This window comes from Dermacentor andersoni, chromosome 2, assembly GCF_023375885.2.
Source record: "Dermacentor andersoni chromosome 2, qqDerAnde1_hic_scaffold, whole genome shotgun sequence".
NCBI classification, from domain to species: domain Eukaryota; kingdom Metazoa; phylum Arthropoda; class Arachnida; order Ixodida; family Ixodidae; genus Dermacentor; species Dermacentor andersoni.
The window spans coordinates 103,232,312-103,252,015 of NC_092815.1; the positions used below are offsets into that span (position 1 = coordinate 103,232,312).

General features: G+C 43.9%; 1 protein-coding gene across 1 annotated transcript in view; it reads left to right on the forward strand.

Annotated features, from left to right (window-relative positions):
* Positions 1 to 19,704, forward strand: part of LOC126541937 (U2 snRNP-associated SURP motif-containing protein) — a 60,967-nt gene that overhangs the window by 22,542 nt on the left and 18,721 nt on the right. Inside the window, exons 12-16 of the mRNA XM_055076697.1 lie at positions 1,253 to 1,428; positions 4,003 to 4,165; positions 8,268 to 8,347; positions 9,892 to 9,979; positions 18,441 to 18,545. Of these exons, the coding sequence (XP_054932672.1) occupies positions 1,253 to 1,428; positions 4,003 to 4,165; positions 8,268 to 8,347; positions 9,892 to 9,979; positions 18,441 to 18,545 (612 nt within the window). The remainder of the gene's footprint in view (positions 1 to 1,252; positions 1,429 to 4,002; positions 4,166 to 8,267; positions 8,348 to 9,891; positions 9,980 to 18,440; positions 18,546 to 19,704) is intronic.

Genomic DNA, 19,704 nt, shown 5'->3' on the forward strand with positions numbered 1-19,704 from the left:
AAATTTGCTCGTCTTATCAGAATAATGCTTGGCAACATGACCAGGTGCAGCCAAATATCGTATTTCAAATGCACCAACTTCCGTCACGCACATGGCACAGGGGAGGGGAGGGAGGGGCTGTTGTACTTCAGCCACGTGCGGTCGCGCGGGCTTTATATCTTGACCGCGATCTGCTTTGGGGGTACAGTCTAGGTGAGCTGATATCTCATCTATCCTCTAGCCTCCAGGCACTCTAGCCTCCAGCGGTGGCAGCCGCTCCGAATGTTTGCCTTAACCGAAGAGCACATCTGAGGTGGATCGTCTTAAGCGGATTTTTTTTTTACATTGAGTCTATGTAAAACAAAACAAACGTTCCAATGTTCTTCGTTATATGCGATAATTCGGCTTAACTGAGTTTGTCTTAACGAGAGTTCACTGTAGTATCCCCTTAAACAGCCACTTCAACTCTCTCGACATTTCATGTTCATTGTATGCAGAAGCAAGCCACACAAATGGTGAAATATGCTGCATAACAAATACAACTATCAAGTTCTGGCTTTTTAAAAGTTATTTTCATGTGAAACTGGCCAGTAAGTTATATAGCATGGAAAATTTTCTCAAAGTAAGCATTGCTATTAGAGAGTGACCTTTAAGCATGGTCAATGATTTACCATGCAATTTCACTTGTCATCTGGGCATTTCATAGAGTAAAAGTAATGGAACCGCGCATGTTATCCTCCCAGCAAGTTTTCTATATCTAGTAAGCCTGCTGATGTTTGACTTCTATAGGTTCCTTAAGATTAGGGCTGCATCTTCAAAATCAAAGTACAATATCTCTACAAGGTCGCTGCATATAGTCACTAGTCACAGAAACGAAAAGGGGTCCTTTCTTTTTGGACGTAGCTGTAATTGCAGCAAATAAATGTAGTGTACTAAATTCCATCGTCAAGCTCCACGTGCCGCCAAGTAACCCGTCACAGATAGTCTGCTGAAAGCTTAGCCAACTGTTTTGTTGTTGCTTACACACTAGTAAAAGATTTATTTTTCACGATGTAGCTTAACTGTTTAGTGTAAGTGTTACTGCAGTCACTAACGGGGCTGAGCAATCTCTACAGATGAACCGTTATGATGCCAGGCAGTGCCAAGCTCTAAAAAAAAAAAATCACTTTTTTATTTTATGGATTTTGTTACAAAACTAGACTGCAAGGTAATATCTGCTATAGGGACACTGTTCTTTTTCATCCTCTACCCCACTCCCCAACTGCACTGGCAGGGTGACCACCCTAACAGGTGGCGAACACAGGAGTTCCGCATGTTTGAAACGGGTTCCCTCTGGAAGCCACCCCCGATGAACCCATACCTCCAGGGCATGCCCCCAGAGCTGGTGGAGAAGGAGCAGGAGGCCTCACCTGCTAAAGAAGAGAACAAGAAGGGCTCACTCAGTGACAGGTCAGTTGCTGGGTGTAGTGAGGTTAACAGAAAGTGCTTGCCTTTGTGAGTGGGAATGTCATAGGTGCTTCAGGGTTTTGTTGTGGGCTCAGTCCACCACTACTAAGTCGCCACCATTTTTTTTTTAACTACACCTAGGCACAGTGCAAAAGCATGACACTGGCACGACACAAGCATTTTGAAACACTGTCAATAACAAAGTATTGAATAATGTCTGCCAAGGCGCCTATGAGTGAGCCCAGTGAGCGCGCACTGTTGCCCGTCTTTGTGAATGTAAAACGCCAGTCCTCACGAGGCACGGCAGGCGCAGAGTGTGGCACCGAGGAGTCAGTGCGACAAATGCAATGTGTCGTTGACGTTGTCGAACTAGCCAAGCCGCTGCGTGCATACGCTGCTAGATTCAAATGTCCCCCTCAGCGCAATCGCAGCAGTCGGGAACGCCCACCGTGCCACCGCTATCTTCGAGGGTGTTGTGGGAAAGCTCACCGCTTGTCAACGGAGCACATGTGGTCTGGGGTGGCAGAGTTCCATATGTCTATTTTACGTCCAACCCCGTTCGAAATAAAGAATTAATAATGCATGCTTTTTTCCAAGTTATATAGGAAGCGTTTGATATACGCAATAATTCGATACATCCATGTTTGATATATCGAGGTTTGACTGTACAGTAAAAGCTAGTTAATTCAGAACTTGTTAATTTGAAATTTCGGATAATTCAAAGTAACCGCCGCGGTTCGTCTAACAATGTAGTGAAAGCAATATGTAAGACATCTCGCTAATTCACACGGAAATCCGCCCCACCACCGATAACTTGAACCCCGTGCCATCGTGGATTGGGAGAGTGCTAGTGCACGAGAACACGTGGGCGACGCTGGCGATGCCACGCGGGCCGCGCTGCTTTGCTTTTTCCACCAGCGTCAAAGACGATAACACCGTCGCCGCGCACCGTGTTCTTTGTGTACAAGCGAAACCGTGCAAGGGTGAGCCGGCGCACACAACTCAATCTCGCGTGCACAAGCGAGGAAGTCGGGGCAGAGCGCACCCTCTCCTGTCGCGCGCTAAGCTTGGGGGTGAGGTGGGGGAGGGGGAGGCGCTCTTCTCCTGCGGCTGCTGCTTATGGCACGGCCAAAGTGTGTGCCCGTGTGTGCCTCATCTTCAGTGATCTGCGATGTTTGCGGAGTGTGCGTAGTGCTGGTACCTTTATAAGTGATGTCCATTCTACGTTTCGTTCGCATTGAAGCGAGAGCTGTGCGTAGATCAATTCGCGTGCTGCTACTGCTGCGTTTTCTCACTCGTGTTTTTTAGCGAGTTTCCACAGCCATCAAGCGAGATGCGTTCATGCTTACCTATGTGCGCTTGACACCATGCTCGTTAATTTAGTTAGTAAGCTAATGTTTACAAGTTTATACGGCTTATAAAACTACTATCCTTACTTCGTATAGCCATCTACTAATTTGCTATCGCAATCAATTGTTTGCTTTTTTGGGCAAAACTGTGAATTTTAAAAAAAATTTTTTTTTTTCTCTGTGCCAGTCAGCGCGACAAATGCGCTAATGGAGCAAGAGCTATCTCGACGTCAGGCACATTGGACCGCGTATTCTGCGTCCGGTTACGTTGGCTGCCCCACTGATTCGAAGTATAGACATTGTTGTTCACGCCAATGTGACATAGTGTGTGTGCGCGCATGTTCGCGCCACGTCGGACTATATCGTGCCTTAACCGAGCAATTTTTTTCTCTGACTTTCGTTAGTTAGAATTTTGATTAAGTCAAATTTTCGTAGCATCCCTGCGGAATTAGAATTAACAGGCTTTTGCTGTACAAGGGGATTGTGGTAATCGAACTTGAGGGTGCATTTAAGTCATTGCTGCTGCTCACGGTAATAGAATTTGCTGAGAAAAGCAAGAGAATATGCCCAAAATTGGCTATACACTTGCTGCTAGAAGTTGCTTGTCACATGGGACACAGAAATCAGTAGGTGGTTGGTTACCTGATGCCAAATAACATTCAATAAAGACTAACGGCAGGCTATACACACTTCCTAAGAAACTTTCTGACATTCATTTGGGAGATCTGTCATCACAAAGCTAAGAAGAAGACAAACCACGTATGGCATGAGTAACCATTTGTGTGCAGACAGGCCCATGAAAAGGCATAGCACGCTTTGACATTGGCTTGGTCTAGCCGCATGCAATAATGTATGGCAGTACAACAATGTACTCTTTCATGTAGGACTTCTCAGCAGATGCCTAAGCGGTAAAGTGTTCTAGCATAGCGAACTGCAAATTATTTTGTCTTCTTTCACCATCATCTTTCACAATTCCTGCATGCAAATTGTTATCTCAAACTTAGAAATAAAGACACAGGGATAATATATCAAAGACAAAGTATCTATAAGTTCTTCTAGAAGAGCCTCTTGTCATGAAAGAATTCCATTGAAAGAACTCAAAGCCAAGGAAAGAATCGGTGACAAACCTTAGGCATTCGGAAATGTATCTGAGGTCATCTGAAGAATGTGGATTCATTGTAGGAGGGCAACAACATGCTCATGGCATGCTCAATTTTTTTCCTTACAGCCAACGAGACAAACTTGAAGACATGCTGCGTAACCTTACCCCAGAGCGTCCTCGCATCATGGAAGCCATGGTCTACTGCATTGAACATGCTGATGCGGCTGAGGAGATTGTAGACTGCATCACCCAATCGCTGTCCATCCTGGAAACACCTTTGCACAAAAAGGTGAAATTCTGTGGGCCACACCTACGGGGGGCAGCACCGTCATTCGCTAAACACTGTCATACGGTTCAAAAACTAATCGCACGGCACAGAGAGGCCACCACTAGGGCACAGAGAAGCAAAGTTGGCACTAACTGCGCCACTTTGTCATCAGTTTCACGCTTTCTTTGATGACCAACGTCCAGACCAATGTCCAGCACCTCAGTATGCACAACAGGATATTTCTGTCCATTCAGAGGGAATAGGAACTATAACTCATACATGTTAAGATTGTAATTAAGGGGGGATGAGGGTCTTGAAAACTTTTTTTTTTATTTCTTAACATATCTTTCTGAAAATTGGCATGCAGATATATCTTTGAATGCTGATCCCAAATATATATTCAGATTTTATATATCTCATCTAGAAATGAAGATATTGCAAAATAATTTATCCCACATAGGTCTTTTCTTACGGGCCATTATGATAATTTCCTAATTAAACAAACTAGTTTTAAAGAATAGCTGTCATTTGCAAGGGCCCACTGCACATCCTAAAGCTAAAGAAATTTTCAAAAAGTCATCATATAGGTCATGAATGAATAACAAAGTAGGAAGAAAAAAACAATGCGGGAGTAATTAGCTTACATCTGACTTAATTGCTAGTCTATTGGGTTTAATGAAAAATGGAAAGCTTTAGGATGTAGCTGAGGTTTTACTGAAAAAAATGATACCTAATTCAATAAAATCAGTTGATGCAAACATTATGAAAAGTTCTGTAAGGCAAAGGCATTTGATCGAAAAAGCAAAGCTGAGAAAATTGCATTCAAAGTTTTGCTTACTCTGCCACTTTTGTTTACCCATCACATGGAAAAATTTAATGCTTTAGCATGCAGCCCAGTCATTACTGAACACAATAACACCAAACTCACAGAAATCTGTTCATGTAAAGATTGAAAACCTCTGTATTGCATTGGCACTTGACAAAAAAAAGCTCAGAAAGTCACTTGCTATTTTCTATGAATCTGCCACACATTCACAAAAGTCCTGGGCAGTAGTCCTGGGTTCTATCAGGCTTGTGCTTCTTGGCCATCCTGTTCTTCACCTTTTCAGCATTGGTGTGACTTTTATCAGACCTGCACAGCCTCTGTTTATCTTTTTCAAGGCTCCTACGAATGAGGCAGCTCCCAGGACTGTAACCAAGCTGTGCTGCAACAGCTCTGCTGGTTCTCTCACTGCTCTCTCTCACTGCACTTTGCGAGTTGGAGAGTGGCCATACCACACTTGCTGCAGCTTGAGGACGCAAACAGCTTCTTTAGCACAGAGAGATCAACGATGATGTACTCTGTGCCGCGATCGTCGTCTTCACTTCCTGTGCCGACGTTCATTAGCTCGAACTTGCGGGAAGTCGCGGACTTCTTTGCCAATGAAGTCTTAATGTTGTCTGCGTATTTTTAGCGCCCCGCGCACTTCGCCTCCGTGAAAAACACCGTGTCGAAGCGTTGAGCCCGCGAGCTCGGTTCAGCCGCGTCCGTCGGCACCGAAGCGGCGTGCGGAAACGCCGAAGTCGACGTTAGGCTTCGGTCAGCCGGCTCGGCCGCTTCCGACGACACGGAATCCGAAGCGACTTGCAGCGTCTCAAAAGTTGAAATTTTCGACGGGCTTAGTCCAGGCGCATCCACCGGCACTGAAGAGACTTGCGGTAACACCGAAGTTGACACCGATCGGCACTGTCCAGCCGCATCCACCGGCGAAGCTAGCGTCGACGGTGTTTGTTCAGTCGCGTCCTCCGGCGAAGCTGTTGTTGGCGAGCTCAGTCCAGACGCATCCACCAAAGGCACAGCATCTTGCGGAATCACCGAAGCTGTAGTTCTCGACGATGTAGCGCTCTTCTTATTTTACGCGTGTCTCTTTTTGCTGACTGCTTTTCGCGTGCTTGCTTTCAAGCGTGCGTCTCGCGCCATTGTGACACGCGGAACAAAGACACCAGGCACGCAAAAGCAAGAAATTCGTGGTTAAAAGAAGCGACTGAATAGCCAGAATATCTACAAGAACGATAAAGAAAAAGGCAGAACGAAAAATACTAGGAAACGAAGAGGAGCGCGAAAAATGACGTGCGTGCAGGCGAAAGCAGACGACGTGAAGGAGTCGAACAACGCGGCCGCGGGGCCGCGGGGCCGCGGCAGGCGTCACGGCCAATCAGAGGGCTGCGCCTCGAGGAGGCGCCCGTTTCACCCAATCAGCGGCTGTCTCGCGACGATTTCCCGCTTGAGAAAGGGTACTGATCGTTCCGCTGCACGAGGGTCTTCAGCGTGCCGGAGGGCGCCAGAATGGAGAGCGGGAAACCAGCTTTCAAACGAGACCAAGATGGCGCCGATCGGTTTGCGTCGCGCGGAGCTACGGCAGCTTGAAAATGAGGGAAACCTTCGCGCTTGGCGTTCAATTTCGGCTCACCGACGTTTCTAAATTGCCGTTATTTTTATACTTCGAGTAGGAATTGAGCCATAATATTTTGTAGAGGCATAGTTGGGACATTAAAGACTTCAAAAACGCAATTTTTGAAAATTGCCATTTTTGACCATTTTTCCCGATTTCAAGACCCGCGTCCCCCCTTAAGTAGAGGTGTGAGAATATTGGAAACTTTTTAATAAGGAACCAAATCGTGTCCTATTCAATTTGGTCTTTGAATCGAATAGTCACTCTTCATAAATGCGAATATTTTTTGAATATTTCAGAATGCCAGTTGCACTCAAATAAACACACAGTTGGAGCAAAAGTACAGTAAGTTTTCACCCCCACAGGCATAATATAGACACAGAACATGAGAACTTCTATAGTGGAGCAGGCTACGTTACGAAGGTATCCATATTTTACAGGCTGTACAGTGATCATTCAGACTCTGTGCATGTGAAGGTACTAATTGTTTGCTTTTAATGTTCCATTTGTGCTTTTAATAAACATAGCTTCATAATGTACCATGTAGGGGCAGAAACTTGGTAATTTTAAGAATACTGTGATGTGAAAATTGTTTTATATTAATTGTGATATTGGCTATTCATTATTTGAATACTATTCAATAAATATTTGATTCAGTTTGCTTCTGGCACTGTTTGATTTATAATCAGTTTGGCATCAAAAATCACTATTAGCACTCCCCTACAATTAGGGGGCCCTCGTGTGTGCCAGATAAAGCAAGTAGACCATAAAGGTAGCACAGGTCAGCCACAATCGTTGGTGTCCCGACAAACTTTACTACTGCAAACGTGACTTGTTGCTTTCCCTCACAACCCTGGCTCATTTTGTGCGGAAGGTGGCAGACCTCTGCGAAACTGTACACGTTTGGTGAACACATAGTTACATAGTTACCTTACCTTTATCTCATGAAGAACTTCATGACCCTTGTTTGTATTGCTGTTCTCGTCATCTCATGCAAATTGTTAGTGCTTGCAAGCTCTTGGCAGAACTCACAAAATGTCTGCAGAATATCAAGCCCTCATCACTTGCTTCACATAGCTGCAGTTGCATTGTCATGATGTGCACGTTTACCCAAATTGCAAATGCTTTCCATTTTCCTGACCATTTCATATCCAGTCAGCGGTTAATCATCTATCACAATGCATTCAATGAGTTTGACTCTAGCTTCTGAGCAGTAGTCAGAGCTTGTCATCCGAATAGCTAATGGCTTCCCACAAGGTTTTAAAATTGTATGCCTCACACTTAGTTAAAGGAAAACGAGTGCTTGCCACAACTACCATGCTATCATGGCTTAAAAATTTGTCCTTAAGACCAATATGGCATTACATGTGATGCAAACGTGAAAAAAAAAAAAGCGTGAAATGTTACCATGGTTCATGCGGGAGCCTAAATAAGCACAAATTATTTTGAGGTGATGAATGTGGTAATGTGTACTTACCCACTAGGTTTTCGCTGGACGCTACCATCACATTTATAGTGTATTTGCAACTCTTCGTACTTGTCGCGCTGCGGGGCTAATCTAAACTAACTAGTGCACAGCCAAACATGTCTCTGAATTAGCAAGCATTTGAGTCCATTAAATAATGCATACATTTGCTTCCTTTGACAGTCTTTTTACCAACATTTTCTTTATTTCTATCCTTTGTTTTCAGGTGGCCAGGCTATACCTTATCTCTGATGTACTGCACAACTGCAGTGTCAAAGTGGCAAATGCCTCATTCTTCAGAAAAGGGTACGTGCATAAATGGTTTGATTTCCTTCTCTGCAGCCATAGCCACCAGAGAGGTACTAGTCAAAGTTCTGCTGTTTGTGTGTATTTAAGCCGTAATACTTCCACTGGAGTGTTAGAAAAATGTATTCATTTCGTAAGAAGAAAAAATTCTGCACAATATCGGAACTGAAGGCACACGGTGTAGCGCCCATATAGCAGGGAACCTAATTGCCGAAAGTGTACACATTTTTTGTAGAATACATTGGAAATTTAAAAGCAATGTCTGAAAGAAGGGGAGAGAGAGAAAGATTGATTGATTGACAGAAGGTAGGGAAGCCTGGCGGTCTCACCTTAACTATTTTCCTATGTTTTCCCCCCTTTCGTTTCCTTATTCAGAACTGCATGGGATACTCTGCGTAGCAAAGCTTCACTAGGGTCCTGTTGATCGGTGCACATTGAAGCCGTGCTGCAGACTAGATGCTCAATCGCACACTGACTAGCAAATACAATTGAACCTTGATAAAGGCTGACATGAATATAATGAATTATTGACGGTATAATGAAATAATTTGAAATGTTTCTTGCCGATATCAACATGTAACAAATAAATGCTTATAGCGAATATTGGATATACCGTATTGCCCGGTGTATAAGTAGCGGTCTTTTCCTGAATTTATTGTCTGTGCATCTTATAGAACAGTGCGACTTATATAAAGGTTTTTTTCCCCCCCCGGAAAAAACAAACCTGCCATCTAAATCGAATTAGATGTCATGGCCGCACGAAGCGTGCTGGGTTGACCTCCTCTGGCAGTTGCTACGAGTTGTGTGCGCGCTATGGAGATGAATGAGTTGCTGAGTGCCATTTGGAAGGAAGGAGAAGCTATGCAAGAGGTGGCAGACCGACCCCGAAGTCGTCGCATCTGCAGATTGCTTTCGAGATGGCAGGTGCCGCTGCGCGAACTATGCAGTTGCTACCAGAGTACAAGCCGCTGCCCCCTCTCCCACCTGTGCTGCCCTTCCGCTTTCCTCCCTTGTGCGCAATTCGGCTCACAGGCCGCACGCGTTCACTCGCACATACAGCATACGGCGCGCGGGAATAATGTTATCGCCCTTGGACTTTATACGGAACATCGCAGCGACCATGACAGTAGGAATGCATCTGGAGTGTCCATATCATTTCTATCCCAATTCTAAAGGAATGGCACCAATACCTTGCACGTGACCCGCATTCGCGAAGTGATACATCACTGTATTATTTTTTTAATAGCTTGCTGAATGAACAGGCATGACATTTATACTCTCCACCCACCCCCATCCCCCCACCCCTTGGAGAAACTGCCATTTTGAGGGGGGTGCGGCTTATAGACCGGAGAATACGGTAATGGAGGTATCTTCTTCTTGGGTACATATTCATTTTAATGAGGTTAAACTATGTTCTTGTTCACAGCTTTAGGGTTCAATTCCTCTACATTACGACACCACATTTACTGACTTATGGTGTTCGTCTATAGCTCACCAGGAAAGTTTTGAGTGGAGCATTAAGACCTGTTTTGTGTGTGTTCCAGGTTTCAAGTTTGTCTCCCAGATATATTCAAAGAGATTCACGAAGCATTTAACAGCATTGAAGGACGATTAAAAGCTGAACAATTCAAGGTTTGTAAAGATGGGACCACTTGTATAAGTATGCGACCTCGGACTGCTTGCTTGAAGCATTTTTAACCAAATGTGTGAATTTGCCCACAGACAGAGTGCATTGTGCAAACGACGGCAAGTTGCCCAACAGTAGGCTGTCAAGTGAAAAACATAAACGTCTACAGAACTAACTTTTTTCCCCTGACAACTTGATGCGTCGCAATTTATTTTCACTTGTGCAAAGCTAAACCTTTTACTTGCAAATAAATTTACTCACCTTCAGAATGCTTCATTACAAGCGGCCCCTGGTAGTACAGCCGGGCTTCCGGTAATACAACCCTGATGGGATCGACGAAATTGGTTCAATTATTCGGCGGGTCGAATTAAACAAGAGGCAGAAGAAACATGAAAACACGCTGCTGAATCATTGGGCAGCTTTTGCCATGACTGTAACATGTCCGCGAATCCAACGCACATGCATTTCTTGTGGAAGTAGAAAACTAATGTGAAAATTACGTTAAAGCTCCTAAACAAAGTAGAAGTCGAATGTGCGCTTTATATTTTAGCAAGACAATTGTTGCATGCCTCAATCTGGCAACGAAAAGAGCACGAAACAAGTGAACTTTACCTTCATAGAATAGAAATTTAATGACTTAATCTCCATCATCATCACTCTCGGACGGCAATTTATCATTGTCTGTGAAGAACTATATCATGGTTCAAAGGACTCCATAACAATCGCAAACAGGATGGTGGCCCTCGCCTAGACTAACCATTTCGCTAGTTTGTCCAACAATGCGTGCACTTCTCCGGAACGTCAAGAACCCATGATGTGTCTTGTTGACGCTAGCTTACATGTAAAATAACTTATCGTATCAATATGCTTTCATAATCAGACTGAAAGTGACGCATCGTCGTCAGGCGACACAAATGCTTGTTCTGTCACCATACATGTTTGCCATGTTGTGATGGCAATGGCAATGATGCTATCTTGCCTGTCTCTGACAGTAGCTGTCAAGAGCGCAGTTTTAGTTTTGTGTCAGTTTGCATGGCGCAACCAATTTTCGGACGAATTTTCTTGGAGAAAAGAGGCGTGCTTTATAATTGGGTGGAATACTTAATGATTCATTTTTCAGCTGCCGTTTTTGCTTTATCGCCTTCTTGGTAGCAGGCCGGAAACGGATGTTTTCGATAGAAGATAACGTGTTCGATGCATTCACCGTACCCTAAGCGCTGCCTAGAGGGACGTTGCTACTGTTGGTGTCACCGCTGACCAAAATTAATCCTGAGCCCCCTTGCTATGGTGTTTTCACTTAGAAGTTTTGAGACATATTCTGGGCCCCAGGTGTCCTCGAGCTACTTAATTGTAAATTTTTTTGTGCGAGGTCCATTTTCTAATTGACTTGGATGAATAACGCACTCATTTAGTCATTAAACCCCACAATTTGACTTGATTTGGCCTGGTAGTGAAACGGAAGTGGGCCTAAGAAAATCGGTGTTTTTTGTCTTGCGTGAGGAGCCCCATTTATGATATGTTGCAACTTGCGTAGTTTACCGATGACTAAACAGGAAGGCTCATAGGCGATGTGACGCAAGTTCCAGCTAAGAACTGCTAGAAAGCTGACAGTGACAATAATACTGTCTTGACAGTCTCGGGCTGGGCAGTCTTTTGTTGATTTAGAATGCCTTACAAGCTCATATGCAGAGCATTGATTAAGAGGGATCATAGAACAGAGCAAAGATAAGTACATATTTGGAGACAAAATACAACAAAATGAGAAGAAAGGCAGAATTAATCCCTTCCATGCCACATTGTTATCCCTAATTCTGAGAAATAATAAATTCGCTGCTGCTTTTGCGGTCCCACGGACAGTGTGCTATCTACCCAAAGCACAACTAAGCGTTGAGTCTAAACTAGTCTCGTGCATGCCGTTGCTAGAAAAGTACCGTTGACAAGCTGATCTCGTTCTTGGCTCTTCTTAACAAATGCATGGACAAACCCAGCTTGTAAAAAGCATCATCATCATCATCATCAGCCTAGTTACGCCCACTGCAGGGCAAAGGCCTCTCCCATACTTCTCCAACTACCCCGGTCATGTACTAATTGTGGCCATGTTGTCCCTGCAAACGTCTTAATGTCATCCGCCCACCTAACTTTCTGCCACCCCCTACTACGCTTCCCTTCCCTTGGAATCCAGTCCGTAACCCTTAATGACCATCGGTTATCTTCCCTCCTCATTACATGTCCAGCCCATGCCCATTTCTTTTTCTTGATTTCAACTAAGATGTAATTTACCCGCGTTTGTTCCCTCACCCCATCTGCTCTTTTCTTATCCCTTAACGTTACACCTATCATTCTTCTTTCCATAGCTCGTTGCGTCGTCCTCAATTTCAGCAGAACCCTTTTCGTAAGCCTCCAGGTTTCTGCCCCATATGTGAGTACTGGTAACACACAGCTGTTGTACAGTTTCCTTTTGAGGGATAGTGGCAACCTGCTGTTCATTATTTGAGAATGCCTGCCAAACGCACCCCAACCCATTCTTATTCTTCTGGTTATTTCAGTCTCATGATCCGGATCCGTGGTCACTACCTGCTCTAAGTAGATGTATTCCCTTACCACTTCCAGTGCTTCGCTACCTATCGTAAACTGCTGTTCTCTTCCGAGACTGCTAAACAATACTTTAGTTTTCTGCAGATTAATTTTCAGACCCACCCTTCTGCTTTGCCTCTCCAGGTCAGTGAGCATGCATTGCAATTGGTCTCCTGAGTTACTAAGCAAGGCAATATCATCAGCGAATCGCAAGTTGCTAAGGTATTCTCCATCAACTTTTATCCCCAATTCTTCCCACTCCAGGCCTCTGAATACCTCCTTAAACATGCTGTGAATAGCATTGGAGATATCGTATCTCCCTGTCTGACGCCTTTCTTTATAGGGATTTTGTTGCTTTCTTTGTGGAGGACTACGGTGGCTGTGGAGCCGCTATCTTCCAGTATTTTTACATATGGCTCATCTACACCCTGATTCCGTAATGCCTCCATGACTGCTGAGGTTTCGACTGAATCAAACGCTTTCTCGTAATCAATGAAAGCTATATATAAGGGTTGGTTATATTCTGCACATTTCTCTATCACTTGATTGATAGTGTGAATATGGTCTATTGTTTAGTAGCCTTTACGGAATCCTGCCTGGTCCTTTGGTTGACAGAAGTCTAAGGTGTTCCTGATTCTATTTGCGATTACCTTAGTAAATACTTTGTAGGCAACGGACAGTAAGCTGATCGGTCTATAATTTTTCAAGTCTTTGGCGTCCCCTTTCTTATGGATTAGGATTATGTTAGCGTTCTTCCAAGATTCCGGTACGCTCGAGGTTATGAGGCATTGCGTATACAGGGTGGCCAGTTTCTCTAGAACAATCTGACCACCATCCTTCAACAAATCTGCTGTTACCTGATCCTCCCCAGCTGCCTTCCCCCTTTGCATAGCTCCTAAGGCTTTCTTTACTTCTTCTGGCGTTACCTGTGGGATTTCGAATTCCTCTAGGCTATTCTCTCTTCCACTATCGTCGTGGGTGCCACTGGTACTGTATAAATCTCTATAGAACTCCTCAGCCACTTGAACTATCTCATCCATATTAGTAACGATATTGCCGGCTTTGTCTCTTAACGCACACATCTGATTCTTGCCTATTCCTAGTTTCTTCTTCACTGTTTTTAGGCTTCCTCCGTTCCTGAGAGCCTGTTCAATTCTATCCATATTATAGTTCCTGATGTCCGCTGTCTTACGCTTGTTGATTAACATAGAAAGTTCTGCCAGTTCTATCCTAGCTGTAGGATTAGAGGCTTTCATACATTGGCGTTTCTTGATCAGATCTTTCGTTTCCTGCGATAGCTTACTGGTTTCCTGTCTAACGGCGTTACCACCGACTTCTGTTGCGCACTCCTTAATGATGCCCATGAGATTGTCGTTCATTGCTTCAACACTAAGGTCCTCTTCCTGAGTTAAAGCCGAATACCTGTTCTGTAGTTTGATCCGGAATTCCTCTAGTTTCCCTCTTACCGCTAACTCATTGATTGGCTTCTTGTGTACCAGTTTCTTTCGTTCCCTCCTCAAGTCTAGGCTAATTCAAGTTCTTACCATCCTGTGGTCACTGCAGCGTACCTTGCCGAGCACGTCTACATCTTGAATGATACCAGGGTTCGCGCAGAGTATGAAGTCGATTTCATTTCTAGTCTCACCATTCGGGCTCCTCCACGTCCACTTTCGACTAACCCGCTTGCGGAAAAAGGTATTCATTATCCGCATATTATTCTGTTCTGCAAACTCTACTAATAATTCTCCTCTGCTATTCCTAGAGCCTATGCCATATTCCCCCACTGACTTGTCTCCAGCCTGCTTCTTGCCTACCCTGGCATTGAAGTCGCCCATCAGTATAGTGTATTTTGTTTTGACTTTACCCATCGCCGATTCTACGTCTTCATAAAAGCTTTCGACTTCCTGTTCATCATGACTAGATGTAGGAGCGTAGACCTGTACAACCTTCATTTTGTACCTCTTATTAAGTTTCACAACAAGACATGCCACCCTCTCGTTAATGCTATAGAATTCCTGTATGTTACCAGCTATTTCCTTATTAATCAGGAATCCGACTCCTAGTTCTCGTCTCTCCGCTAAGCCCCGGTAACACAGTACATGCCCGCTTTTTAGCACTGTATATGCTTCTTTTGTCCTCCTAACCTCACTGAGCCCTATTATATCCCATTTACTACCCTCTAATTCCTCCAATAACACTGCTAGACTCGCCTCACTAGATAGCGTTCTAACGTTAAACATTGCCAGGTTCAGATTCCAATGGCGGCCTGTCCGGAGCCAGGTATTCTTAGCACCCTCTGCAGCGTCACAGATCTGACCGCCGCCGTGGTCAGTTGCTTCGCGGCTGCTGGGGACTGAGGGCCGGGGTTCGATTGTTGTATTCATAAAAAGCATGGAAGGGGTTAAACAAAAACATATTTCGATCTGTCATTTGTAACAGTGGCATTGGCATCAAGTCTGGCAAGCAATGGCATATGGTGTCACTGGAATCTTCTGTGTTTCCAGTGTCCCAAACTCGCCAAATTTCGGATGGTAAGACCTGACTTCCATGGAATGAACATGGACTGATAAACGAAATTAGGTGGCTGCAAGTGCTGCTTCCTTTCATTGTATTTTCTGTGTTTGCATTCAGTAATGTAATTAGTTTTTAATGCTCTAATGAACCAGCTAGACAGCGTTGTCTTGCAAATACCATTTGTCACCATTTAGGTAACTAAGGAAAACGATATCTGCACCATTGGTACAGCAGGCATTTGAAACCATGACCTCTCAGTACTGAGGCTGGCACTCTGTTGGCTATGTCTAGCATGTGAGCACTGGTGCTGCTGTAGTAGTACTAGTAGCAGTAGTAGAATTACCATGCTGGTCACATGATATTTGGTCTGTGCTTAAAGCTCTTTAATTATACCAGTTGCGAAACGCTTTGTATGCCCTACGTTCCAAACCTGGAAACAAATTGCGCAGAGGTCTGTTGACTGTTGCATCACCTATGAACAACAAAACGAACTATAAAACACAACTTCTTGAGCACAACAACAATGCTAAATCACAGCACATGATGTAAGAAAACCTAACTAAATAGTGTTTGCAGCAGAGTTGTGCCTGTTACTGAAAAAATTAACCTATTGCAATTGCCAAATACTGCTTCACAAAAGTAATTAAGGAATTACTCATAGGTAATCAATTGATTCTTCGTTACTTCTCTTGAAATTTTTATTAAAGGTTTTGTTAAGATAGCACAGAGACAGTAAATAGAATCAGCTGGCCTCGCACTTTCAATGTGTCCTCTTCATGCTCATCACACATTATTTTATCTTCAGTAACCATAACTTTTCAAAACATTCGTTATTATCCCTTGTTATTTTGTGAAGACAGTGACCCTGAAAACTTGCCCAATGTGCGTACTGGAAGCAATAAGGGCAGTGTTTAATGTACAAGCACCATGCACATACTATTGTCGCCACTCAATGCTGCGATGCTCGTGTTTGGAACTTCTGTGAAGTGCCGCACTTAGTTATTAGTGGGGCTCAGTGAAGGCACTCCCAGTAGGGCCAGCGACAAGCCGAAAGAATTGTCCACATGCGTTTTCCTGGCATTAACGTCTGAGTTGGCTATCACTATCGATACATACCAGCGTCAGTTTAATTCGTCGGCCAATATCTGGTGGAACATTACTAGATGAGGGGACAAATACGAAACCCCTGAGTTTGCCTGCCTGAATACAGTCGAACCCATTTATAACGATACTGGTGTTAACAATATATCGGCTATAACAATGAGAAGCTGCTACACCGTCAAATCTTGTATGTTTTCCATGGTGAAATAACCCGCTTACTACAGTGCCCTGATGCCGCATTATCGGTTATAACTCTGACGTCTGGCTGCTGGGTGCCCACGCCCAAAGGTAATAAAATGCGAAATCCACTACAAATTCAAGCCGCTGCACAATGGCTCGCTGCTCCAGCAGCCACCACGCGCTCATTTTCCAGCCTTCTCCACGTGCCTGTCTCCCGTCGCCCTTCCACCCTTCCAAACACGAATGGGCTGCACCAACTGCGCTGCTCGCATGTTGCTTGCTGGCTCCTCATTCAGCACAGTTCTGCAAACAGCTTAATTTAATCGCTTGCATTCCTCTTTGTTGGTTGTGTCGAAATTGATCCTGGTCACTTGGTTTCTCAGCCTAGTTTTACTCACCGCCGAAACGGAAAAAGGTTGATCTGCCCACTGATCCGCCCACTGATCATTGGCACTGCACGACGTTGCCGGTAAAAAGAAAGTGCATGGCTATAGATTTGGAAACTAAGTGCTTTTAACTGATGAGGTAATCATCGCGAACGTGCTTGTATCAGACAGCGATGACGGCAGCGATGACATGGTAGGGCAGACTGCCTCAAAGTTGTATTCACAGGAGGCCCGGCAGATAATTCAGTCCCTCTGGGGCTCCGTTTTCACGAGGAACCTTCCGCTGCACTACATGGAGCACCTGGATGCCTTGGAGAAGAATGTCGACAAGCTTCGCGTAAAGCATGCAAGGCTGACGGACATAGGGTTTTCTTGTGCAAGCCAGTGAGAAGTACATGGCGAGATGCTTGTGGCGATCTTCCCTCAGCTTTTCTTCAGGATTTCTCAAGCTGACAGGTTGTCGAGGCAACCTTATCACATATTTTAAAAGGCCCCTTTTCAGGCCACCAAAGTGATGCCTCAGTGGTGCTCGCTTATTGCTTGCCACCCTTGACCCCTCTTTGCAGTTGTTATAGTAGTGCCATTGCTTAACGCCGACAGCTGCAGCTTGTTACACGCGATCGAAGCGCCCAGGAAGCAGTTAAACGAGGGGACACAATCAGCAGCCGGATGGAGGAAGGTGGTGGGGAGATGCACTGGCCTCCTCATCATTATAGTTTTCTCACATCAGCTCTGCCGTCCCCCTATTATAACAATTATGAGTTTCATCAATGGAATTTTCATGGCACTTAAATAATATGAGTGGGTTCGACTGTATGTGCGTCCATAAAGGTGCTGCCTGACGTAACCACGAGCATTCTACTGTAGTTCCTGCCAAATTGAAGTTCTCAAAGCTACATTGCCTGTGACAGCTTGTCTCGTCAATAATGTAACTGGTTATGGAAAAAAAGTAATTGAATTACAATCAGCATTACTGAGTTAAAAAGAGTAATTGATCTACTACAAAACTATAAAAGAATTTAATGGATTACAAGTAATTAATTATATGGAATCTTTTAAGTACAAGTATAATTTGCAATCAGCACCTTTCCTTAGTCTGGTCAGCCATTTCAAGCACTTTTTTAGCAGTGACAAGTTTGATTTTTAACAGTGACAAGTTTGATCTTGTTGCTAAATTGTGTCATGCCAGTCAGTTAACTTTGAGCAAAAAGTACTGCACATGCCCGAAGATTTAGGCATAGCTTTGGAACAGGTATAATTGAAGTACTCTGGTCTGTTGCCACTTGCTTGTGTCTAGCATGGTGATTCAAGTGAAACTGGTTTTGATAGCTTGTTTAGAATTGTTGGCTACTTTTCTATATCCTGGTGAGAGCGCTTGGTATGTTTGCCAGTTCTTTTGCATGCCTAAGGTTTATGCAAACCAGTGCTAGCTGGAATACTTTTTTCATTTTTGTTCTTAATTTATCAGATCTTTAATTGAAGTGTCCATTGTGTGTGTGTAAGGGGGGAGTGGGGGGGGGCACTATTATTATAGACGTATTAGCTGCTCCTAATACGTCTATAGTAATACCATGCTGCTGTATCATTTGCATCGCAGTAGTACAAAAAGAAAAAAAATAGTGAATTTCATTTTTAAAGGCTGTGTGACCCCTCTGAGTTAGATTTCTCAGCTGCTTTGGCTCTTGTTTTGATCATGCTCTTTAACCTTCAGCAACGTGTGATGTCCTGCTTCCGAGCCTGGGAGGATTGGGCAATCTACCCAAATGACTTCCTCATACGTCTGCAGAACATCTTCTTGGGTCTTGTACCTTCATCAGTAAGTAAGCCGATTTATTTGGGTAGAAAAGGGAGGGTGGTTCTCCTTTGAAGACATAAAATTCCATATTAGGTGTGGATATTTTATTGGCATTGAACCTTGGGCACATGTAACCTGCATTTCTTGCACTGCAGAGAAATGAAAGTAAAGCAGATGCTAGTAAAACATTGCGTGCAGTTGCCAACCAACTGTTTGATCTCCCGGTGGGCCGTCAAAATGTCTAAATAATCTGGCGCTCCAAAAAAAACAAGTTCAATCAATAAAATTAATTTCATTGCCTTCTACAGTGGAACAATGTATGGAAAGTTTGCCTAATTTTGCCCTGTTGTGCTTCATTTAAGTAAGATCTATTTGAAATGTTGCAATAGTGAAGGCCACCATCACTGTCATTTGAGGCTGTGTTACGCGAGTACAGTTTGAAGCCTGTCTTCCTGCATAAAAGCTTTCACGGTTCCTTTCACTTAAAGGGACCCTGCTCTTCTGAGCCAGAAATTGGCTGATATATCTTTTCGCATTCCTTTGTTCCAGGTTGGTGTACAGCATTTATATTTGCTTGATTGAATCCCTGTTGGTTGATTTGGCCTTTGGCACAATGACAATGAACATGCTGTGATATATTTTTCTCATTTTCACAAAACATCATTTTTGATGGTGTCACAATTCTGGAGCGATGATATATCTGGTTCTACTTGTCCTATCGCAATATATACCGTATTCGCTCGCATAATGATCGCACTCACGGAGTGATCGCACCCCTGAATTTTATCGTCAAATTTTGATTTTTTTTTTTTTTTAATTTCCCGTGTAATGATCACACACCGAACTTGCCGCAGCGATATGTTGTGTGCCAAGTCTAGCTAATATTGATTGCGCTTACCATCTGTCGAATGCTACGCGAACGACTCTTCAAGACAAACCAAGCGGTCTGCACACACCAAACATTCTTAAGTAGATGCCTCGTTTCATTACTTTCATCACTTTCCGCACTTCCATAACTAAAAAAAAGCTGCAACCAAACTTGCCTTTATTATGTGTAGGCTTTATAATGGTTGCGGTCAACAACAACAAAAAAGGCGCCTTTTGATTCTTCTCATCTGCACTCGTGGGCACGCAACAAATCGCGAGCGGCAACGGTAGTAGCCGCGTTTACACTGATACG